Source organism: Pseudopipra pipra, chromosome 3, assembly GCF_036250125.1.
Source record: "Pseudopipra pipra isolate bDixPip1 chromosome 3, bDixPip1.hap1, whole genome shotgun sequence".
NCBI classification, from domain to species: Eukaryota; Metazoa; Chordata; class Aves; order Passeriformes; family Pipridae; genus Pseudopipra; species Pseudopipra pipra.
Genome location: NC_087551.1, coordinates 31,361,078 through 31,386,720, shown reverse-complemented (window position 1 = coordinate 31,386,720; position 25,643 = coordinate 31,361,078). Strand labels below are relative to the sequence as shown.

The window sequence follows — 25,643 nt, the reverse complement described above, 5'->3', positions numbered from 1 at the left end:
TCACATCAAATTCTTTTGGACCAGGACCCTGGGAACAGATTCTCCTCTTTTCCTTCTTCTTTGTCTTTAATCATCCTTTATTTGTTCAAACTTTACATGAGTGATTCTGTAGCAACCATCCTTCTAAGAATCCATTTCTCAGCAGAAAGTATGGTGAATCATTTCCCTTTCTAACCAAAGAAGATGCTTGCTGTTCAGGTCTCTTGGCTCCCAGCTACTCCCCACACAGAAAACAACATTTTTCTTTTGGTTGCTAAAGCTTTCTTCCCTCAAATCTTCCAGCCTTCTTTTGTAGCAGTCAGCTCTAGGTCTAGCCCTCCTGAGAAAAGCTAAAATAAAGCCTACAATGATATGTATGTCCTTGATCTACAGGTAACACCACTGATGTCAGTGAGCTGCACAAATGATAAATTTGGCCCAAGGCTGCTCATGGAGATGACCACATGGGATGTTTCATGCACAGTAAGAGCTTGTAAACATTCATTCTTTCTTTTCCTTTACTTTCTCTCTCTCCCACATGGAAATACTCCGAACAGCAGCTGCCTCTCTGCCAGTATCAAATCAATACGTTAAAGCCTCACTGATGCTCATTTGAGGCAAAGGAATATCATGCTACAGGGTTTAGAGTTTCCAGTTTAATATCCTCTTGGCACCAACAATGCTCTCTGTACAACCTTGCTGTCTAATACTAAAAGTACGACTGAGGACGAGCAGTAGCTGTCAAGGACACCAAGGTACACATGAGGGTGTGTACACATGACCTCTAACTACAAAATGGGATGTAGGGAAAGAAGGGGTTTGTTTTTAAACTCTTGTTCATTCAGCTGAAGGTTGCCTGGGTGAGCGTTCAACAAAAACAGTGACTTTTCCTATATGTTCCCTTTACCTACTGCAAATAGTCTCTCCTTCCTAAAAACCAAGTGAGCAGAACAGAGGTGCAGTACCAAGTCCATCTGCAGAGTAGATGTAAGTATGAGAAAGCCCTTGGCCACCCCATTAGCCCCATAGTTCTACAGGTCAGAGCTGCATGAGGGACCATGGGACACTACATCACTCTAGCTCCATCCTGCACTGTGGGAGTGCCCTCAGGGCATAAAGAGATTCATGGCGCAGTCCTGTTCTAGAGACACAGGCCCTGACAAAGTGTCACACTGAGGCTTAAGAAAAGCAAGTCCCCTTTGAAATGAAGAGTTATTGTATGTATGCTTCCACCCACATAGGAGAGGAAAGAGGCGGAGAAGCCAAGCAGATCTAGGGCAAGTGTCAGAACTCCCCTAGACAAAGCGATGCAATGCCAGTGAAAAAATACCCATCTTACACACAGTGGCTGCTGCTGAAGCAATCTATTTCCCCAGCCTAGGTAGGATGCTGCCCACACACCAATAAAGGGTAGGGCAAGGAAGGAACAGAGATGGGAACTTCTCCCAGCCATACAATATTACTGTGGATCATAAGCCTGCCAAAAGCTAAGGATGCTCATGTCTATGGTACAGTTTGTGAGAGTCACATCACAGTAGGGCTGGACAGCAGGACTAAGAGGAAGCATTCAGGCAGCAGTTGCTGTCAGCAAAAATATCTGCAAAAGTATCTCCAGATTTGTACTGGAGTTTTGAAGCCTGGAGGTTGCTCCACTGACAGATAACCACAGAGCACATCAGCACAGAAGACTGTGTTGCTGATGAGTGTGGGAACAGGTCATGACAGGTTCTGGGACAGTTTCAGCTGCTTTATCGTATTTCACAACTTTTTAGCATCACCTCTTGCTGGCTAGGCCTTCTCAGAAGATATGAGTGAGGAGAGAGATTTGGTATTATTTGGGCTGGAGAAAATTGGAATAGTGGATAGCTAAGGACAATGAGCAGAATGGTAATTTTCTGCAAGAGAGCAAATATGTTCAAAAATTGCTTAGACATTAAATCTTGGATTCCTCCCATATGGGTGTTATGGCATAAGTTTAATTTCCCTCCCTTTTGTCCACAGCAGCCCAAGAGTAGACATTAATCCTGAGAATAAACATTAAGAGAAAACTTCAAAACTTGGAGCCCAAGTGGAAAACCACTAACAGTTTCCTCAGGACACAAGAAGGATGGGCGCTGTGACCAGCCAGAGAAATGCTGAGTCACCTTTACATTCACCCTTTCACAGCTCAGTCTCCTCAGCTGCATCCCATAGTCTTCTACACTGTTTCCATCATGCCACAGAGCTGGCAATGCTGGGAGCAGGGCACTGATTTCAGAAGCTCTCCCAGCATCGGGGGCACTACCAACTTCAAGAAGCATTGGTTTGCTTCAAGCACTACCAGCTTCAAAATGAAGATAAAGAAAGCAGAAGCTACCTACAATGCTAAATCCCAGACAAGTGCTAGGGAATCCTGTCAGTGACAGACATCATGGCACCTAGATAAGAATGACTCACAAGGACAGACAGAGCTATATTTTTCATGGATTGGTCTAATCTCTTAGGGAAAATGGCCCCTGAGGACACCATGCCAGTCCCTTTGCTCCTGAATCAGGTGCACGTGGTCCTAGGGCAATGCAGCTCCCCGCTGGCCCCGCAGCGAGGCAGAGACATGCAGTAGAACTGTGGGAAGGTCTGGGTTGCCGCTAAACGACTTACACTGCACATCTACTCGAATGGACTTGATGGCAGGGACCCCAACCCCATTTTCTGCTTTACAGTAATAGCGGCCCCCCTGCAGCCTTTGGATCTTCTCAATCCGAAGGGTCTCGTTAAGCACTGACGTCTCTTGGAATTTGTCCGACGCGCTGCCAGCTGTTTTGGTCCATCTCACCTGCATGAGAAGAACAAGACAAATGAAATCAGTGATAGAAAATAGAGACCCCAAGGTACAGCAGAGCTCCCTTTGCTGCTCTTCCCCCTCCTCTCTAGCCCTCTCAAGAATGGGTCCTACAGCACCCCCAGACTTAGCAAAGCTCAACTACTGATCTCATTATGTCTCAGTAGGCCAGCTGCTGATTCTCATCCATCAGCAATCCCCGCGTCCAAGAATTCAGGATGAGCCCTCAGACACCGTTCCTGCTCTGGTCCTGTAAACCCAGCAGCTTGCTCAGTTTTATTCCGCACAGGAATTCAGCCTTGGGACCCCATGTGGCTGGTAGGTCATGATGCTGCAGCAGACATCAGCTCACAGCTACAGAGCTTTCATTGCAGTTCACACTCATCTTTTTCTGGACAGCAAGGCTATTGCTGCTTTTTGCTTTTCCAAGAGTGCGAAAATGCAGTTGCTATCTGACTCTTGCCCCTTTCCCACAGGGAACCTCAGCGTATTTTATTTTTATAAGGCATCCTTTTGCAGTACACAAGGTTTTCCTCTGTTTTTAATGATACAGAAAAGAAAAAAAAAGAAAAAAGAAAAAAAAAATCCCTTCAGATTTCAAGCTATCTTTGCATTTTTTTGTCCTTATATTACATGTCTTAAGATCCTGGCTTGCAGGAACAATGGAGCTGCATGATATTTCACGGTGAATGGTGGCAAGAGGACAGCAATCCTAAAGACTGAATAGTAATTCTTATGTCTGGAATGAGGTACAGCTCTCACAGTGGCAGTACAAGCTTTCCCCTTGTTTTGTGCAGTACAGACAATGAAAGAGAGAGATGGCTTTTCCCAGCCCATTGGTTTCCTATATCTATAGCCTCCCTTCTAAAGGCTGGTGACTGCCAGCCTCCTGCACTGGTGCCCATCTAGACTCTGGGACTGAGATCCAGCAAGATCAGCCAGGAGAAAGAAGACAGACTTGCATTCAGTGTTGGCTATAGATAAAATGGACCAAATATCTTGACCACTCGGCCAGACTTCGCCTAAAGCTCACTGCCATCACCTGATTGATGCTGGTGCTCTAGAAAGAGCAGGGCTGTCTATGTCTCACTCCCAGAGCACCAGACTGAGCAGATTTTCAGAGCTAATGACCATGGATTTATTCAGCCTTTGTAGGCTTATGAAATTGTCTGAGGGCTCCAAGACTCTCCGAGTCTCCTGTTTGCAAGGACAATTCAGCCAGCTCTTTAATCTTTTCAATTGCAATCTCATTTAAGTATTTTGGCCACATTTTCATGCTTTAATGACTGGCTGATAGAAGGGGAAAGAGAAGATTAAACAAAGGTTAACATAAGAGCTTAGCTTGGAAAGAAATCAATCCATGAGGAGGAAGGGCAGAGATAGGATGCCTGTCATGTTTTATATGCACAAGTTCCAGTCTCCCCAGTCACGCCTGGTTCCACATTTTCATGTACCCTGTGAGTGTCCAGGCAATGACAAGCCATCATGTTGCCCACTAGAATGCTGTCTGCAACAGGCTTTGCTCCAGAAATCTCTCTAGCTACTCAGGCTCAAATCCCTACAATTTGACAGGACCTTCCCACATATTCAACAACCTTAGGCAGGTCCAGCCCTGACATCTTCCTCATTTACGATGTACACAGGTATCATTTGCTTATCACAGTCACAACCCTAGGTTGGTCATTTTTGCTGGCTTGGCTCAGATTATTTTCTTTTTATTGTCTCCAGGATATGCTTTTGGTGGATAAACCATTTCAAATCCTGCTGGCTCCCTTGCCTTTGTCATCATCTTTTTGCCAAGTAGCTCCTCACAAGCAAGTCCACAGAGGCATCACTGGTACATGCAGACATACGGCTTCTCAGCACAAATATTTTTGGCAGGATTGAGGAAGGGGGCCAAGAAGACACACGAATCATATGTGTCTCCCTTGAGTGTATTCTGGCACATCCATCCTCATAGTATGCACCAGCTGCCACTCCTACCATGCTCTATCCCAGAGCTTACAGACCCATGCTCTGGTCCAGTAGCTCTATGGACTCATCCATCCTAACACTGAACCGTCCTGCTTGAGTATCTGAAGGGTGGAGAGGTGGCTGCATGGGACTTGAGGCTATACAAGCCTTTAGACACCGCAGGGAAGGACTGCAAGTTAGCCAAGCTCAGCTTCATACCTCTCCACTGAACTGTGTCTAACAACAGCATGGATATGTCCAGTGCCACAAGTATGAATCCACCTCTTCTTGGTGGCCATAAATCAATGAAAAGTAGGCTCTGCACAGCGGTCAGTGAAGTGCAGTACAAACAACTTCACAACCTCTCCCAAGCAGGGTCCCCTGGGCTCTCATCATGTGAGAGACTGATGGACCATGAAGGACCAATTCCTACGGCCAGCACATGTGGGTAGCCTTATCTATTCTCTACACTGTTCCTACTATGTAGTAAGAGTGTAAAAGATTTGAGGGTGGATTGTATATTGGATTCAGTCTGGGCTTTGAGTTTCTGGGGGGACTTCACTGAAGATCATTAGAAGGTCTCTGTAGGCTCCTGCAAAGCTTTGTGGGCTGTTTTCTGCAAAAGGAACCTTAAATGCTTCATAGCTTAACAAACAAGTGCTTGCATGATGGGTCATCCCTATCTGACTCCAATATGTAGGAGAAAGCTGGGCACCCTGCTGCCCACAATTCTGCTCTATGTGGAGACTACAAACAAGTGCCATGGGGAGTATGGGTGACAGCTAAGATTGAAAATTTACCTGTGGCCGGGGGTGTCCTGTGACCAGACACTGCAGAACCAGCGTGTCCCCCTCCCGAATTGTGTAAACGCGTTCACTGATGTTGTCTTCCTTCACCACACATGCTTGCCCAGCATGGATGATCTGGGCCTGAGCAGGAGCTGTGGAGAGAAAAAAAGTAAAGAGGGAAATGAGAAGTATCCCATCTCCTTGTGCCCACTACCCAGGGCAGCTGCTCCCACAGCAGGGTGGAAGAGCCAGTTCTTAAGCCACAGAGGGGAAGAGCCCAGTCAGTGCTGGAAATGAGACACAAAGGTCTTAGGAAATAGAAAATTAAGCAATTTTTCCCATTTCCTGGGCAACTGGTATCAACTTTATTTTAAAACCTTTGGTCTTGTGATGAGCAGCTGTAGGCATTGAAAAGCAGAATATGGAGATTTTTGGGGGGCCCTTCTGCATGGGTTGAGTACTAAGAATATCCTACTCTCATCTCTCCCAGAGAGGAGTACGTAGAAGCAGCTATTTCAGGGACTTGGTCAAATCACAGCTGTTCTATGCCTGTCAAAAATAAGCCTGATTACTATGATTTACCTTGCAGGGGTCTGGCATAACTACCAAGCAGCATCAGAAAGAGCTTTGAAGCTCTGTACAGCGATTAGCACACATACCTAGAACAGGCATAACACACACTGCAGGAAAAACAAGTTTTTCCCATATTAAATAGCAGCCTATCTCAGCCTTGAGCAAGAGAGAACACCGTCTGCAAGATCAGGGGACTCATAATCTCTAGGGATCTCTACACCTAGGGCTCCAAACAGACACCAGTTACTCCCAGGAAAATGACTGAAGACCAGCGCAGTGGAAAAATACATAGAAAGAAAGTTCCCAAATCAAAGTTAAAAAACACAATGACCCCCAAAAAGCACCTCTGTCCCATTGCAGCCCTGATGAGCAGCAGGGATAGACAAGCTCTAGGAGAACAGGATTTTATAATGAAAAAAGCCTCAGCTCTGAAGTCCTGTGCAAACAGCCTTTGGCTTCCTGCTCCAAAGCATTTGTGTGATCACAGAAGCAGCTGAGATGTATTGAAGGCGACTTTGCAGCCCAACAGGACACCTCCGTTTGTTCAAGGGGAAAACTCCAGTCGCATTTCAAGAACAGAGAAACTCACAAACGTCTCTGAGTCAGTGTCTCAGTGACAGTTCCCTGGGATACTTCCCTGACTTGCTAGAATGCTTCCAGGAGACTCTGGAGTCACATCTCGAGCTCCTATTTGTGAAATATAACACAAATGAACAAACCACTGAGGAGATGATCAAAGGTTTCAAAGCAACAAGCTTTAGTAGGACTTCTTAAACATGAACAAATTTTGCACAACCTATTAAGGCTGAACCAAGCACCCACTTTTTCCTCAAAGTTAGTTGAACTTCAAAGACTCCTTTTTTAAAAAATTATTTTCATTCTTTTGACATGACCAAAGTGTTCTAAAACCAATCACCTGGGCAAGGGAAGCCCTCAGATTTTTACTGGTTTAATCTGCCAGCAGTACAGACCTAAGGCAGGCTGGGCTTGGGCAGTGGAGAAAATCTGCCTTTGAGGGCAGTTTATAAACTGGCATCACTACCGTGCACTAACCAAGCGGCAGTGACATGAGAATGGACACAGGGCTAGTGGACAACAAGTTGCTCTTGCTGCTGGGGCTTCACAGCCTGTCACAGCCACCCAACATCTAAGCAGCAGCACTGCACATACAGCAAGTTACTCTCTTTTTTGACACTTTGTTAAAATCACTATTACTGTACAAACTGTTGACAAACAGAAGCAACATGTGTATTTGAATAATATGATGGCACAAACATGTACAAATCCCTCAGGGTCTCCTGTCTTCCCCCACTGCAGGCCTCCCAAGACGCCTGCCATCACTCGAGCGCTATGAAATGCTGAAACCAACTGTCGAGGCTTCGCTGATAAAACTGAGCAGGTGAGTGACTGACCTTTCCCTGCCTGGGTGGCAGAAGAGTCTTGTTGAACCCAAGAGCAAGTGGAAACCTATATATGTGCTTACACACATCTGTGTGTTTGTATACCCATGCATGTATGAATATGTATACTGATATGTAAACACATTAAGTAAATTAGTGACTTATCAGGAAAAGACTATAATAATGCTTGTCAAGCCAACAGTCATAGAGGAGGAATTCAGAAGCCTTTATAACCTTTACTAATACATTTTAATCCAAATGACAGTATCTTGTGCTGTTACAGCCCTCAGATCAGTCTTCTGCAGATCTGCCATCACACCTTTAACCCCACATAAACTGCAGAGCACCACTTACGGGGCTAATACCCAGGCTGGAATGCTGAAGAATCCCTGTTCTAGGATTAAAAGATAGACTAGGTCCCTTTGCATCCTATGCCACATTCCCCCCCATCTCCAAACTGTGCTGCCTGCATTTCAGTAGAGTCCTGGCACCCTGCAGCAGCAAAGCTCTTGCAACCTCTCTTTGTAGTCTTTGGGCTGCATTTGCCAGCTGGTGGCTCTATTCTCCCTTTGCAAACATGACCTTGCTGCAAAAACTAATTTCCAGACACCCCATGGAGAATCAGAATATTTATCTGCAGCTCTAGCTCCCAGTTAAATGTTGCTCTGCTGTACCCCATATGGTATACAAGGTAAGTCGTATATTCTTTTCCCTTTGTCTATCCCACTTGTGTTATTTCACCTTTCATGTGTAACCCTTTTCTACCACTTCTCCAAAGACATTTCCGCATGGAGAATTTCCACAGCAAAATCATTAGGTCCAGCGGTACAGGATTAGCAGGCTTTTGTGCAATTATTCTGGTGCCAAAATACCTTCTGGTATTTTTCTGGTGGCTGAGTTTGAGAGTAATATTATTTAAACTAAACCATTTTTGGCCCTACGAATCATTATTAATCTACAGTAAAACAACAGCCCTGGGAATAAACCCTGGGTCATAATTTTGTCCTCCCAAAATTTCGCTGGATACACTCAGTTTACAAGGAAGGGTGTGAACATCCAGCTTTGTTCATAGGTGTGTGAACTTGCTTGTGTCTTCATCACTAATACCTTTCAGCTAAATTCATCGGAAAGGCACATCACTTTAAGTGAATCTCATCTGCTTAAGCTGTAACATCTCTCTGGCAATCACAGCACCAGGTCCTCAGCAGAACATCCACCATTTTTCCATGTCTTAAACCCCACATGAACCCAAATCCCTCAAAAGGGAACTCAGAAAGCCTAGGGTTGTCATGGAAAGAGAGGCACTCAGGTAGATGGCATAGAAGCCTGAGAACTCTGCCTTTGGTTTGGTTACAACTTGACATTAGTAAAGGAGTGGGGGCTAAGCAATGAACCAATCCAGCTCTTTGGGGCCTGCATTAAATCACGAGATGACACTCAGGAAGGTCTCTGTTCCAAGCTCAGGCTGCCACAGCACACAAAGGCTGGGAAAGTCACCTCATGCCATATTACAGATGGGCAGAGAGACTGTGAGGATTAATTGCACTTCTAATGTGCTTGAACAGAAAGAATACATTATTGTTTGACATCATCCCAAGTCTCCTGGAGGATTTCAGCATGCAGACAGTTTGCACATTGCCAGCACAACAGGATGGCAGGACCATGCCTGTCAGAGCATCAGTTTCACAGAAGGCCCCTAGGAATGAAAAGAAAGGCTGGAGCATGAGGCCAGGTGCTGGAGTTGAAGCAGCAGTCTAAGCCATTCTCAGCAGTGCTCTGTGAAGAACAACTCTTGCACAGAGACAACCTCCCTTGCTAAGTCCTGCTGGGGCAGAATCCCTCTCCTCAGACTATCAAACCCCAAAGCAGAGATCCAAGGAAGACCTCTGATGGTCTCAATGGGGGAAAAGGGGACAGATAGTTTCCCACCATATTTTTCCCAGAATTTTGAGAGACAGATGCATCATTACTTTTATTTCAGTTCCAGGTAAGAGATCAAGTTAGGGAAGGCTCCCAATACAAAGTCCTCCAGAGAAACTAGGACAGCCAAATATTGACTGTCAGATGTTTTAGAAGGGAAAAAATTCAGACTCTGAACATGCAGCATTAGGCCCTTCCTCAGAAAATGGCTGGCTTGCAATGCATTTGGCCTCTGCACTGAGATTTTCTACTATGCTTTCACTTGATATATTTACACATTAAAACAAAAGGAAATTGAAATGGATAAAATAACTTTATTCCCAGTGCAGTGTACTGCACAATGTTATTATTACCATAATCTGGAAAGTTTATGAGATGCTTGGTGCTTAGAGGTTGCTAATATGAAAATGCAGAAAATGAGAGAAAAATGGTCTTTTGGAGAGGACTGAGTCATCTGTGGTTCACATGTCTAACCATTTATCTCCTTTAACCTGAGATCCCATCGCTACAATGGCAATGATGAGAGCTCCTTCTCAGAGAGGATGGTGACACTGCCTACTTTGCTATCAACACCCACAAGAGCCACTCTCCTCACTTGCAGCACAGCATCAACCACACTTCACTGCTGCCTTGTCAGCAGGCTAACATTAGCCATCACTGTTTGACTCTATCCCACCATTACCCTTGCCACCTGCACACATCCTGCTGATGGCCTCAAGGATGAAGAGCGTTCATCTCCAAAGCTGCTGGGCTAATACCCACAGCTACACACACAGGGGCACTGAATCCACCCACCTCTGCTACTGCCCTCATGCAGGGTAGGGGGAGAGGGAAGCTGCACCTGGAGCTTTCTTTCTTCCTCAGGCTTAATCTACCACCCTACTTAGCATGGCAAGCAACGATCTTCCATGTATCTGGTGTAGTTATAATTCAGTCTCTTCTGCACATACCCTAGTCAAGGAAGCCAAAGTCCTTCCCCATTTCTGTTCACAGGCTCCTTGGACTCACATTGCTTAGTTACACTGGAGCAAGAAGGAGGGGAGCATCAGCCACTAATCTGCTGCTTAAACCCCTAAAGAACCTGCCTGTCTCCTTCCCTCAACATTCCCATTGTGAGAAAGTGGTATGTAAGGGATGTATCTTGAAGGGAGTTCCCATAAAAGGGAAAAACACACAGGGTATTTATGAACCACAGTGGGGTTGAATAAGCATTTCATTAAGGAAATCTACGTCTGGCATTCCCTGTGGAACAGCTACTCTCAGCAACTGCGTGTCCATGGGTGGAATTGCCCTGCAGCACTATTAGTTACAGACCATACATGGCAAAACACCCAGGGGGCATCTCAGGCCTCGAAGTCACTGCTTTAGTTAGTGTTTCATCCCATCTGTTCATACAATGCACAGATCTGCTTAAACAGCAGAGGCATACAAACTTAGAGACCTTTGAGGAAGGGATCATGTCCCCTTAGCAGAGCACAAAGAGAAGCCAGCACACATGTAAAGGGAAGAGGCATGCTAGCAACACTCAGCAGGAGTTAGGAAAGTCTAGTAGGATGGGAAGGGTCTGCAGGGGCAGCATCCTGACCATCAAACAAAACACTGCTCTGTGAGCGGATGGCAACTGCCTTGATGTGTGCTCCATCACTATTCAGCTGGTCTCACTGATTGCTTCACTGTGGATGAAGACCACAGGCTTTGCTGAAACTTTAGACAAAACAAATTAACCAGGCCAGATCCAGCCCACAATGCAGGGCATGATATCGATGTACCATTTGAAGAGGAGAATTCACTCCAGCTTGAGGACAATTATGGAAATAATAATACACAATCAGTGTCCATTAACACTGTCAGCAGGGTTGTGGATCAATATTGTATTAATGGCTGAAGAAAGACTGCCCATACCCATCAGTCAGCAGTTAAGACCAGCACAATAGCAGAAGAAGAGAAGATAACAATGGGTGGGTGTAATCGAGCTCAGGCATTGGATGTCTTTGTAATGCCTGCCCAGGGAACCCCTGTCATCACCACTTTTCAGAACACATTCCCTGGTGCTTGCTTAGGGGCCTCCTCCTCACCTCAACCCCTCACTGTCTCTTTGCCCAGTGCAATGGCAAAGGGAGCACAGTCCCTGCAGGGAACTAGGGAAGTTCCCCAGCAGAAAGTGCTCAGTACAGTTCAGCCTGATTACGCTCCAACTTTTAACACAAGACCTTAGCAGAGAGGGAGGCAATTCACAATCCCCAGGGATAGGTGAGGATCAAAGCACATCCATGGTCCTGGGTCTCCTCCCACTCCTTGAACTGTCTTGCCCAAGCTCCTCCTGTTGACTTTTCCAACGTGGTGTGCTGCCTGGGCAGCTCTGTGCTGCTACGAGGCTGTCCTAGAGCAAGCCTTCCCTTCAGGAAGCCCTCCCTGCATGCTGACACTAAGGGTTACAACCCGAAACAAGACAGATCTCTAGGGATGCTCTTCGACTCCCATGCACCAGTGTTCTCACTGCAGCCCAAACCACATATGCTCAAAAAAAAGAAAAAGTTATTCTTACTGTACTCCTGGCCTAAATTTGCAGCAAGGAACACATTATATTTCAGTAGCAAAATGACTCTGATTCCTTTGGTATTTGCACACTGATTATGATTAAAACACAAACATCAATCCACTCATAAAAGAAACACAGCCACTCCCAAGATATGCAAAGCAACCATGTCTAACTCCCCACAACACTTCATAGCACTCTTGAGCAAGAAGAAAAAAATTGGTTTTTCAGTGGGAAGTGCACAGAGAAATGACAGAGTTGCGGAAAGTAATCACTGAGGATGAAACTTGGCTACCTAAAATAGCATGGGATTGTTTTTTACTTGGAAGAGACCAAGACTTTGTCTTTACATCTCTGGCTGATTACATCTCCAGAAACAGTTTCCTTTTGCAAAGCTCAGCCAGGTGATTTCCACAGTCTTAAAATACCTTTTTGCTTAATCAATGTCACTTCCTTGAAGCATCTCTATAATTTTGTTTCTTTTAGAAAAATGCCAGCAACAAAATCATGTGAGATGTCATGAACAGCACGTACACCTCACAGTGACTCGCAACACCTGCTCCCGAGACCACTATTCAATTTATAACTAAAGCAGTATTATGTGCTTTACTAAAGTATCAGTCACCAGATCATCACTGATCCCTCCTCCCCCCAATTCCCAACTCCACTGTCTGCAATGGCTCGCTAGCTTTCCTAATGTTCTCAAAATATTCTCACATAGGTCCACCTAACTGCAGAGTGTCAAGCATCAGAGCAAAATCGATCGGCAACTTTGTTTGATAAGAATCAACTGATGGATATTATACACACACAACATCATGGTGGCATAAACCTTGCATTATTGCCTAACTCTTATGCCTGAGCGGAATTTCTGTTGATGACTCAATGCCACCAATATGAAGTAGGTTGTCTCCAAATCTTTAGGGTTCCAGATATGGTGGCAAGCAGAGCCTGTACCTCACCCATACTGTCCTGGAAGATTCCAACTTTGGCTGGGAAATGAAAAACGCATGCCTGTCTTTTAGTAGCCATCAAAGAGACTTTGTAATCTTTTCCAAGCCACTTCCCACTGTGCCAGCTACAGAGCCTGAGCTGTATCTCTAAATCTTGCTGCAAAACCCAAGGAGCGACAGAGCCACACTTGGGCAAGGTGATCCTGCCAAGCTGAGTGGTCAAAGCATCTCACTCAAAAACACATTTCTTGTCTGATTGCCACTTAAAGCTCCTAAGCATTTTAGAGGGAAATACAAATGAGGCAAGCAGCTAGGGCAAGAAATCATCCTCTATTCTGGAGACCACTGACAGACCAACTTGTTTGTCAGCTGGTAAAATACACAAAAAAATGAAACAGTCCAGTCAGAGAAAACAGGGCTACAAAGAGGGGAACTCAGCTGGGCATGTACACCACAGACAGTCATTTATCCCATCCACGTGCTGCAGGAACAGCCTCAGTAGGACAGGCAAGCACTAAGCTCCTTGGTAGGTTTTGATCCCTTGCCTCCTTACATAAACACCCACCATGTCTCCAGTCCCCTGAACCAATCTCCAGCTGCTCCATGCACCCACCACCGTCTGAAGGTGAATTAACAGCTACAGGCATCCAGAAAGCTTGCAGACCCTCTGGGATTTATTAGCCCTCATGCTCTCAGCTTTCATTGTGCCCATCACCAGAAGCCTCTGAGTAGACAGTTCAACAGAGAGCCAAGGCTGGCTCAGGTGGAGACACAAGTCAGCTGCTCTTCATGCATCTCACACTTCTGCTCTCCTTTTTTGCTCCTTCATCATAGCATGAAGGACCCACCAAAGATGCATATCCCCACTCAGCCAGGAGAACTGCCTTTCACAGCCATGCTGCAGCTTGGCAGCACAGGCAGCAAAGTCCAACAGGCAATGTCCCCAGGATCTGCTGCTAATAACTTTTGCAGGTAAATGGGCTTTGCTTGAATGGTCACAAGGGTTTTACCTCTCCTCTTTTCCCTGAATTCAAGATCAGCTCATTACCAAAGCCACCATTGGCACTGCATTTTCTAGTTTCTTTCCCCTTCTATACTTTGAACAACTTTGGTGACTCTTCAACAGAGGTCCATGTGCACAGATCTTTAAACCACCGTTCTTTGAAACTCAGCTCTTTTTTCATGGCTAGACCATCTAACATAGGAGATAAAAGGAAAGTACAACACAGACGTTTCTTTCTTTCAAAAGTGAGAAAAAAAGTCAATTCACTAATCATTTGTTGACTAGATTAGCAATGAAGGTGCACTAACTCCAATCAAGGAATAACTACAGGCTCCCTTTCATATCAAAACTGAAAAAGAAATCAGATGACAGCTGTGGTTCCTGGATCATAAAAAGTAAAGAAAAGCAGAGGTCATGGTTTCAAACTGAATTCCCCAGCTGATGGGACACATAGAAAATGCTCCAGACTTTGCTGGTGGAGAAACCACCGAAGTCACATACACTTGCTAAATAAAACCCACCCTGGAAACACAGGGAGAAACAAATTCCGGTGTACTAAAAGCAATAGAGAAGAAGCAGAATGAAAACCAAACCAGTATGCAATCAGAGCACACCAACAGAAACTGGGTAAGAATAGGAGCATTTCTATAAAACTCCAGCTGGTGCTGTTCAAAATGCTAAACTCTGAGGCCCAAAATCTTCAACGCCGAGGTGGAAACTGCAGGCTGATGGGCAGGACAACAACTGGCAGAAAAAAGCTGCTGTAAGAGAGGACTTCTCTCTACATGCAGAGCCGAAGGGGACATCGTATACTCAGGGCTGCTAACCCCGGAGAGTGGGTGCACAGATATGGGGCTGGCAAAGCAAGGCACTGACTAGCTGGTGTCCCAGCTCTCCTGAAGACCTCCCTGTGTACGTAACCAAAGCAGTTCCACCACTGTCAGGAGAGTTTCTGCAGAGGCACAGAACTCTGTGCAGACCACAAAGCCCATCTGCACAGCTAAGTAAACACTCAGGCACTGAATCAATGTTAAATCCTCACCTGTCACAGCTTTGTTTCTTCCAGGGCCCCAGCCAGCCAGCTCAGAGTAAGCTGGGAATGTGAGGGCAATCATGCCATGATGGCAGTGCAAACATTCACTCCACACAGGAGAGGAAAGATTCAACAAATGGCCATGTTTACCTACTGTTATACCCATCTTCTGCATAAAGCAAAAGGCTATTTCAATTGTGAAACAGAGGGTGAGGAGGGGCAGAGAGGGGGGAATGAGAGCAGGTAAGAGCCACAAGAAAGAGACCGAAATAAAATTTCACTGAAAGTCTGTTTTGTTCTCACCACAGTTAGAAAGAGCTGAAAGCACAAATGCTGCCCTTAATTCAACTATCTAAAATCCAATTTTGCTACTGAAAAGTGGTGGGCAGCAGTCTCTGTCCTAAGCTATGAACAGCGGTGCCCAAACCATATGCACCCCAGGTCCCCTGTAGGAAAGTCACCTCCCAGGGGATCAAAGCACAGTGGCTGCATGAGATCTGCTTTCAGCTCCAAGTGATTTGGTGGGGGACAGGCAACGCCAGCTGACACAAACCACGGCACAATCACTCACTGGAAAACCTGGCAGAGATGTCAAGGACCCAGGGGATGGCAGAGACTTGGTACCCCTCTGCTGGGTATATATCTGCTTCCAGCAAGATCAAGGAGTAGAGGCAGGGGTGCTGCTGATGGTACAGGGAGGCTGCTGCTAATACAGCCAGCCCCTCAGTGGAAAGAAGCCTTGGTGCTCAAATGAGTTCCAGTGCAGGTCCTCACAACACACTGAAGCTTTTATCCCCCAAGCAGTCCTGTTAGGTGGGGAAATGCTGCTATTGTGCTCTGCCATCGTTGGGCAGGAAGCCTGAAGCACAGCCAGGGATCAATCCATAGCTAATTCCAGTTTAGTGCCACATAATGCAAAGGCCAAACTCCACCCCAAAGGAAGGGTGAGAGCACTGAAAGCAAATGCCAGCAAGTTGTCAGCAAAACTGAGGCAACAGGGGCTGAATGACATCCCTAGAAATCAAGCCAAGTAATGTTTTATCTTGACAGCATCTTTTACATCCCTGCAGCGCCTTTGGTGTTCAGAGTCCTAGAAAGTCCCCAGCTCTTTCCCTTCCGAGTACCAATAATTAACAACCACAAACAGGCAGACAAGCAAGCAATTCCCCCCGGTTCCGATAAGAGGAGCTGACATCTCTCTAACCCTAGCCACCTCCATTGTATTATTCTCTTTGTTTATTGATCCTTTTATGCACATAATGCAAATTGACATTTAATAATTCAGCCGAGTTAATGGTGCTTAAATATTAAAAGGCTTTTCTCTTTTAATTAGCTGTAGCAAAATAGGCAACAAAGGAGTGCTAGATAGACGCCATTTAAAATGCTCTTTTCCAAGTTCCTTGGCCTTTTTCTAGGAATGGGAAAGAACAGTTCAAGGGAAATTTTGTACAAGTCTCTTACTCTTGCTAGGAAGGTAACTAACCCATAGAAGAATTTCCAGAGACTTTAATTCATAGAGCATATTCATCTCTGTCAACTCTTCATTTTCTCTCCCTTCTGCTCTTCTCCTAATAAAGAAAGGAGGGGAAGGAGTGACAGAGGGTAGAATTAAAATCTTTCCTCATAAGCAGTGCCAGCACCCACGTAACATGGTGCAGATGTGGATGCAGAAGCCTTCTGACACATCATTGCAAGACCTGCATCCAGTTGAAAACAGAGCTAAAAGGGAGAAGTACACAGAGCTAATTGAAGAGTTACAAACAGCACAGAAATATTGCAATTATTCCCTGAGGCAAGAATAACTTATCCAGGAAATTAATTTAAGATTACACTGAAAAAAAAAATAAATCCACATACAGCAGGCTAAGGGAGCACTCACTTATTTCTCTTCTGCTCATTACACCAAGGGTTGAGAATGAGAGGGAAAATACACGGTATCTTTAAACCTCTGTTCCATCTCAGCTGGAGCCAATGGCAGTAATACATCTTAGTCATAATGTTGCTGGTATGTATCATCATAGCTGCAAAGACTTGGCATTATTTGGGGTGTTTTAACTGTGCATACCTCCTCTCTGAATTAGTGCTCATTTTAAGTCCTCAATGGGTTTGAGTTTGGGATAATGATTTCCCACCTAACCCAGAGCAGAACCACAGTCACAATAATTAGATATAGTAACTGTTAATAACTTAGTCTAATTACAACCCATTTTCTTCAAATTTAGCCTAGACACAAGATTTCAATGAATTCAAATTACATACCACGTTTGAAGAGCCTGCGTTATTACATTATTAATTCCAGACAAAGAGACTGACAAACACTAAATTCCTTACTGAGGATACTTAAAAAACTTAATCTTAATTCGAGTTAATTAATATATTTACTTGCAAATTCTGGGCAAATTCATTCTTCCAGTGAGGACTATGCATTCTAAATCTGCATTTTTCACACATAAGAAAACTATCAAATTCCATTTTTATGTGCAAAGTTGAGTTCATCCTTAGCAGCAGATCTGCTAGTGGCATTTCCACAAATCACTGGAGTCACTGCTCTGAAGCTGCCGATAGGACATTATGCCAAAGGGTGTCCTCATATACAATGGCACCCAAGGAATTCAGGATGAATGGGAGAGGGCAGAGTGCTGGTCCTTATGTCCTAAAGTGGCAGGAGTGCACAACACACAGCCCTGTTCACAACCAGCATCCCCTCATGCACACAGGAGAGGGCAGTGGTGCACATCCCAGAGTCAGCATGTTATACTTTTATGACTGATGTTAAGGTGGGGAACATAAGGAACTGGTGTTTTATCTTCCCTTGCACACAAAATCTAGAGGAAGGTCTCTGACAACCCTCCTAGACTTGAGTTACCCTCTGACCATTGTTTGGCAGAACATGGGGAAACCCTCCTTGGCTCTGTAAGGCTCTGCACACAGGGAGCATTTGCTGTCACTCCACATCTGCCACATGCTGCTCATGCAGTGAAATATTCTTGACACCATTACAAACAGTTTGCATTGTTTCCCTTTAATAGATTATCCATCTACTCCTCTCCAGCTGTGCAGCACATCTGCCCATACTGCCTCTCCTGGGCAGGCACTTCCCAGCCCAATATTCTGTTTATTGTTGCTCAGGACACGTAGGAGGTAATGAGGGAGTAAATGCCTAGCGAACAAGTTGCATCTCCAGGCATTTTCAGAAGCAATAAAACACAAGCCTGCTTCCAGCCTCTTCAGTAACAAGTTACCACTTTTGACCTTCTGTAGTCTCCCTTCCACCTGTGGCTATTCCCAGTAAGATGGAGCAACTCTCTGGATGTACATGTGATTAAATAACAGGCTGTTCCTGCAAACAGGTTGGTCTTTGGATCACTACAACGAAGAGCTCTCCTTAACCTCAAGTGCCAAAGGTTGGCCTCAGGGGCGTCCCCCAACCCCTGCAAAACAAGAGTAGCTCTGGCATTGCCACATCCCAGTTCTGTTGCTGGATTTCATTCTGACAAGCAGCAGCTCAAATAATTAAACTGGAGGAAAAAGAGGGGGGAAAAGGGAAAAAGGAAAATGGATTAATAAAGAGTTTTGCCAAAAAAAAAAATCTGATTACAACTGAAACACAGACAATGAGAAGCGAGGCAGGCTGATGCTGGTTTGGACATTCACTGATGAGAGACTGACAGCAATGAACTTAAGAGCAAAAGTTCCACAAAGCCAGGTTATGAATTTATTACTCTGCATCTGTGTGGAGTCAAAAGATCACCTGAAACACCAGAGACTTGCATTGGGGAAGCATTAATCCACATGGGATGGTGTTTAAAGTAATTTCTCAGCTGGCTGACTGCACAGGGGGTAGGAACAGGGATTAATTCTCTACCCAAGATCATGCATTTGTGCAAACATTGTTGAGCGGCTTGTTCAACAGGGGATTCGGGGAGTAACACAGCCATATCAAAGCAGCCAGGGTCTGGCTGACAGCCTTGCAAAGGAAGTAAGATGATCTTTGACACTAAGGAAATAAAGCTCTGAGAGACTGAAATGCTGACAGGCACTAGCCTCAAAGTCAAAGCATCTCTAAAGAGGAAATCTCTTTCAAGACTTTTGTTCTCAAACTCTCTTCTCTGAAAGAAGAGGCTTTGCCCTATTTAGGTGAGGCCAAGGGCAGGCTGAGACCTCAGCATATTTTGAAATCACTTATCCTCAGCTCCATTTGATGTTTTCTTGATATTAGGAAGAAAGTTCATTTTATTTAAAACACTCCTGGGCCTTCAGCTGCATGTGGAAGGACACAGAGCAGCCCATCCCATGGAGAACAAAATGGTCCCTTGGTCTCTGAAGGGGACAGGAGGAAAGAAAACTCAGACAGCAAAGTCTCAAAAGTAGCCTCCTTTCTTAAAAGGCTTCAATCAACCCAGCCTGCTGCAGAACACCCTTGGATGAATTAACACAAAACTGGACAGCAGGCTTCCCACTTAAAAGTATCCGAAGAGGGAAAGAAGCACAGCTTCTGAAAATATGTACTTACTTGAACTGCCATCCCTTAAATGAGCAAATCCCTTGTGCTTCCTGTCCGACAAGGCATTGGTTTACCTTCTAAAATCTAGTTTTGCCCTCTGTTTCAGTCTGTTCCCATTTTGTAGTAAGGGGAAAGACTCTGGAATCTGGTTATGCCCCAGAAGAGCGTGCATCTCCAGGAGTCCACCAGACTGATAGCTGTCAGACATTATGAAATTATTTCCCAGTGTTTGTCCCACAAGACATGTCACCAATTACCAAGGCACCACCAATTTGTTTCATTGAGATGAGCAGCCCACTTGTTTTGGGGCATTTCCCCAAGGAAGACAGAGTGGAAAAGAAACCCAGAAACCAAGAATAATCTGTAATGAGCCCTAGTCAGTAATTGCCTTGATGTGTGACCTTGGGCAAGTAGGTTCTCCCCTTCTTGGTGCATCTTTGCCTCCCTGTGTATCATTTCAATAATTCCACTACAATGTCATGCTGTGTACTTTAAAGTTTAGTGTTTATACAACTTTCTGAAGATGCAAAAATCATATAAATGCTAAGTATTATTGTAGTTATTACCTTCCTCACAGGGGGGGTTATGAAGCTTTGTAATTAATATTTGTAAAGCAAACCTCTGTCATCGGATGAAATGTGATGTGCTAGAGAAGTGCGAAGGATTAATATCCTCAGTAATCTGATGTGGGTTTTACTGTTCCGTGCAACACTTAATAAAAATAATTAAAAACAAACTTAAGCTGATCCTGATAGGAAGGATGAGGAAGCAGAGACAGATGCATGTGGGGACAGACTGCTCTCCCTTAATTAAGCCCAATACCATCAGTCTCCGAGACGTTGCCAAGTATTTTCTTACTCCTGGTGATAATCATGCATTAAACTTAATGCTGATTTTGGGTAACCAGAACTCTTGAGCACCCCAGAAAGACTTGCAATACAGTGAGGAATACCAAACACAGCTAAAGCAGCACAGCTCTGACCCCTCAACCTTTACACAACAACTGCTGCCAGGGGACAGAGAGCAAACAGGTGCAGATATGCTCAGAGACCCCACAAGCACCTAGAAGAGAGCTCTAAAAAAGCTGGAAACCCACAGGGCCCTACTCTTATACACCCCAAGTCCTGGTCTCCAGTCACTAGGCTGGAGGAGTAGAGAAATTTCACTCATTAGGCTGTGCAGGATTCAAGTGCCCTTGGAGCACAGTCAGTGACCAGTCCCGTGCATTGAGAGCCACTACCTCAGTGGCTCTGTAAAAATACATACCAACAGCTTTAAATTTCTTCCATATGAGAAATGTGGTTGCTGAAGTGTATTGCAGTACATCTACATCCAAGTGCACCAAGATGGAGAAGCCTTTGAAAAGTCTCTTTGAGAACCATTATGACCAGAGAAGGAAAACTGCTGGCAACTGCTTTTACTGCCCAAGTACCAGCTTTCTCCCTAGCACAGCAGATGCTGCCAGAGCACTGCCCTCCCAATGTCTTCATATCAAACAGCCCTCCAGATACTCCACGTGACTGAGTTCACGCCACACATGCCCTTGTATTAGGGATGGTATAGGTAATACATATATATACATATGTATGGTGGTATGGGCTATATTTCTTTACACACACAGGTTGCAACAGTAGCTCCCTAGGAGACTCCAAAATCAACAGGATGTCCAAGCCCTGCAGATTTTTTTGTGCAACTAACTGTTCATCAGGCTTCACTCCTGTTTACTGCATTTGCCCACATGGTTTCTTCTGGTGCCAATTCTCTTTCCTTAATGTCAACGTGATAAAAGCAATACTGGTTTTCCCCTGAATATGTGCATACAGATATGCCAACACTTTCTATAGGTAAATGGACCAAAAGCAAAACTCAGACGAGCTACAGGAAGAGCTTAAGGAATCACACATATTTCAGACAGAAGAGTCCCACAGTACTTGCCAGGTCATCTGCAAGCCTCCCCTAAAGGCTTCTCCACAAAGATGAGCCTGATCAAGCTTTAAAATATCCCCAGAGAAGATTTCCATAACTTCTTTCATGTTTGCATCAAGAATATTTTCTGGCATTCAGCCCAAGTTGTCCCCACAGGCAGGGGTTTACGATATACTGAAAAACAGCACCCAAAGCACCTGTCTCGTAGAAGGCATGTCATCTTTTTGTTTATCACTTGAAGGCACACAGCAAGGGGATCTGAGCTCACATCAGGTATTACAGTAATAGGTGTGATTATCAACAATCCTGGTTGTGCCTGATAAACCACCACAGTAAGGAAGACGCACATCCTTTCTCTTTAGAGGGCTTCAAGTGATGATGGGAAGCAAACTGCACCACTACTAGAGAAACAAAAATCACTCGAGGAGTCTGTGGGATGGGGTGGGAGTGTGAGAAACTAAACAAACACCTTTTTTCACCTATGACACTTCACTCAATATTCACTTTTAAATCCTGAGAAGCCACTTAACCTCTACCCTGACTCACATGAGACTCAAAAGGAGTACAAAACACGTGTGGCACTATGGAGCAGTGTAACACCCTTTCTCTCTCTGTCCTGTGCAAAGGATCAAGCCAAATGTCCCCTTACTATCTTCAGTTTTACAGGGGAGATGTTGGAGGGGGTGTGTTTCATTAGAGGATACTCTGCTAATCCTTGTTATACATGACCGATAAGGGCAAAGGATTAGCATCACCAGCTGCTCTGCTGGAAAGTGCAACATGGAAAACTGGATGCATATATGCAGTGTGGAGCCATTAGGAAGAACTGCCTCAAGCACCTCCCCCTCCCCATACTGCAGCTCATAATTCCCCATGTCATGCCCAGTGCACTCCCCTTCAGCATAGCCTTTATCTTTTGTCTCCTCTGCAGCCTGTTACTCCAAGTGCCATATCCACTGCTGAAACACCAGCAACACTCCTTTTCCATTCACACTGCTGTAGAGCAGTTACCTTCATTAAAATCATTCTGGGCAGCTGGTGCACACTGCAGAACCAGTAGAGAACCAGTAGAGAACCAGTAGCAGCACCTTCTTTCTGCAGCTTGGCCTTAGCAGAGTGGAGATGCCAGAGATCCTAGCTGTGAGAAGTAGTCACTTTACCTCACATTTTGTTGTCATTTGCCATATCAAAAAGATAAGTAAGCACACAGGTGGGAGAAGAGGTGCTGCTTCCATAAGGAACAGAACATAGCTTTCTCTGAGGAGGAATATAGCTGGTTAACAGGGCTCAGGAACATTATCTAATTGCTCAGGCTAGAAAGCAAAAAGCAATATGAACTGATCTGAAGCTTCAGAGGGAGTTAGGAACCAGAATATAATTACCTAAGTTGGAATTTGGCCACAACTCATGGGAAGAAAAAAAAAAAGTGATTCTGGTCCTTCATGACCGCAAACAAATAGCAACGTGGTGTTGCATTCCTTTCCGGAGTGGTATAGGTGTGCATTTGATCTCATTCACACTGCTCTTTAAGAAGCAGTTTTGAGGTAAAGAAGAATGCACTGAGTTTATACCAATATAGCTGTCAATTACACTGTGATGCTATGCTAGAGATCATAGTGTCTCACGACACTCAGGTGACCTCAGCTTTGGGAATATGCAGATTTTCAATCCTTGACTTTCACAATTTTTAAAATCCTCTAGCAAATCTTCAATAAATTAAATATAGACTAATAATCCAGTGCAGCCAAACACTTTTCAGAATATTTCATATCTGTCACCTCAAGACTTTTCACAAAGCACCCATGGAAGAACAGTGGGTTTTCTATGGCCAGGTATCAACTGCACAGCTCTGGGTCCACGGTGCAGGACAGTGGCACTGCCCTGGGCTTCTGTCCCAGCAGAAGATCTTAGTGGCAAAGGGCTTGGTCAAACCCCAAAGCACATGTTGGTACAGCTCTTAGCAGACTTGGAGTCACAGCAAGATGAGACCAGAAAAGCTTGCATTTTCAAGGCAGGAAAGCCTTCACTCTAATTAAGTCTGGCACATGGCTACTTGGAAGCTTCTCTGGTATTTTACAAACTGTGAGAAGCAGCCAAGCAAAATCTGGTCTGCTTTAAAGAACAGCCAGACTCCCACACAGGTCAGAAACACTGCACAGCTGCCTGCAGCACACATGAAGTCCATATATGGGGCAGGTCATGGCTAAAACAGCATTTGTAAAAAGCTACCAGCAATGCCAGATTGGCCCTTTTCCACCTCCAACCTCACAAGCACTTACGAACAAGTGAAGAAAAAGCTGGTGCCTTTCTGCTTCAGCCTACCCAGAAAGAAAAAAGTGGTGGGGTCTTTTCCCACAGCAATCATTACCAGCTCTAACTTTGAGAGTTTTGATGGGCACAAATCATGCACTAAGATCACAGCCCCCATCATCCCTACTTGTCCTAGCCAAGTGCCTGTTGCACCTACCCCTTTAGACCAGCCTTGCCCCGCTGTTAAATAGCAAGGACAGAGCTAATTCTGGGCAACATCTGAGCTGATTGATTTGCAGTGAAATTCACCCTCATGCTTTGCTACAGCAAGGTGTGTCCACACAGACAACCTGGCACAAGTGTTTAAGCCTGTGGAAGTAAGGGGATGTATTATAAAGTACACCCAGTGCAAGTGCTATATCAACACTGGCTTGAAGATTGGGCCTCTGCTAGAAGGATTACAGGGGGACAGGTAGGGCAACACCATCTCTGCTGTTTAGTACCTATCACACAGCTTTGATAACATTGCTGTTCTCTTCTGAAGCAGAAGATGGAGGAGGTAGAATTGAAGGTAGCTTGGGGGGATAGGGAGGTCTGCCAGGAGGAATTAATTTCAACATTTTTAATGCTTAGGTCTTAAATAATCCAATTAAAAAATCCAAACCTTCACAGAATGAAAAATGTCATAAGCTAAACCACTCAAAACCCATGTACAAACAAAGGAAACCATTGGCAGTAGGCTTTGCTTTCCATCATCTGTCACACTTCAATTCTTAAAGATGAAGCAGGGTGGTGGGAGACACTGGCATCTCCAGTCCACTGTACACTGAGTCACAGATACATGGAAAGGGTCTTGCTCTGACCTTGGACAAAAGGTCTAGAGAGAAAGCCAATGATGGGTCTTCTGTCTCTAATATGTATGGATCCAATTCCACCTTCCACTGCAAAATGGCAACTTTCACTGCAGTCAATGGGAATTACACCTATTTAATAGACAGAATAATTGATTTTGTGATCGCAGGGGCCTGGGCCTGCAAGATTTCAAGCCCACATAACTTTAGACAAAAATCCAGCTAACCCCAAGATAATGAAGTCTTTGAGATTCCACAAAAACTGCTTCACTGAGCAAAGCTCGGAGATGGTTGGAACTCAATGCAATCACAACCTGCTGCTAAATTACCTTGGGCCAGAAACATTGCAGATCAGGACATTTCCAGGCAGGTTAAGGACTACTGTCACGAGAATTGCTACCTAAGGGATATTTTTATCATTACTGCATTGCTCCTGGGCAAAATGCAGAGAGGATTATGTGTACACAGAGCTACGATTCCCATCTAAGAGTTGAGCCTAAGCTTCACATCAAGCTGCTCGACTTTACTCTGCAAGATTTACTTGTCACAGTGCAAATGCAATGATGTGTTTAAGATCCTGTTACCAGACAGAAAGAGTGAGAAAGGCAGCAGGAGCAGCTGTCACCTGCTGAGACATGGCTTTGCAACTTAGTGTGACATTGAGGACTGTGAAGTGCCTGACAAGAGCAACAAAAGGTCAGAGGTATATACTTCACTAGTGGATCTTGGCACCTTGATCAAAGCACTCTTGGGAAATGAGAAGACTCCTCAGCTTTGCTCCTCTTTGTGTTCTCCTTGTGCTCCCCTTGCTGAGCTTCTGAGCACGAGCTGAGGGCAAGAAGCTACTGCTGGAGCCAGCAGGTGCCTGGCAGCTGGGGGAGCTTGATGGAGAGAGCTGAACAAAAACCTGGAGCATAAGGTCAAGCATCTACACCTTTTCTCCCAAAATATCAGTTCTTTTCTGCACCACACTAGAAGACCATGAGGCACCACCTAGCCCTCAGCAGCAGTGGGGAGGAGAGACTGGAGCCACACTGAGCAACAGGCTGGGAGCTCAGCAGGGCTCACCTTGCAGTGAAATCCCATGGCAATGCCTGTTCCAGATCTAAAGGCTGCCTGAGAGTCCTAAAGATGAATTAAGAGTGTTCAAGGAAGA

The 25,643-nt window shown here is 44.9% G+C and overlaps 1 protein-coding gene across 2 annotated transcripts in view; it reads right to left on the bottom strand.

Moving 5' to 3' along the window:
- The window catches only part of MDGA1 (MAM domain containing glycosylphosphatidylinositol anchor 1), a 153,586-nt gene that overhangs the window by 100,929 nt on the left and 27,014 nt on the right, over positions 1-25,643 (bottom strand). For both annotated transcript variants that reach the window (XM_064648480.1, XM_064648481.1), the window contains exons 2-3: positions 5,551-5,690; positions 2,617-2,791 (exon numbers count right to left, since the gene is read on the bottom strand). In XM_064648480.1, the coding sequence (XP_064504550.1) occupies positions 2,617-2,791; positions 5,551-5,690 (315 nt within the window). The remainder of the gene's footprint in view (positions 1-2,616; positions 2,792-5,550; positions 5,691-25,643) is intronic.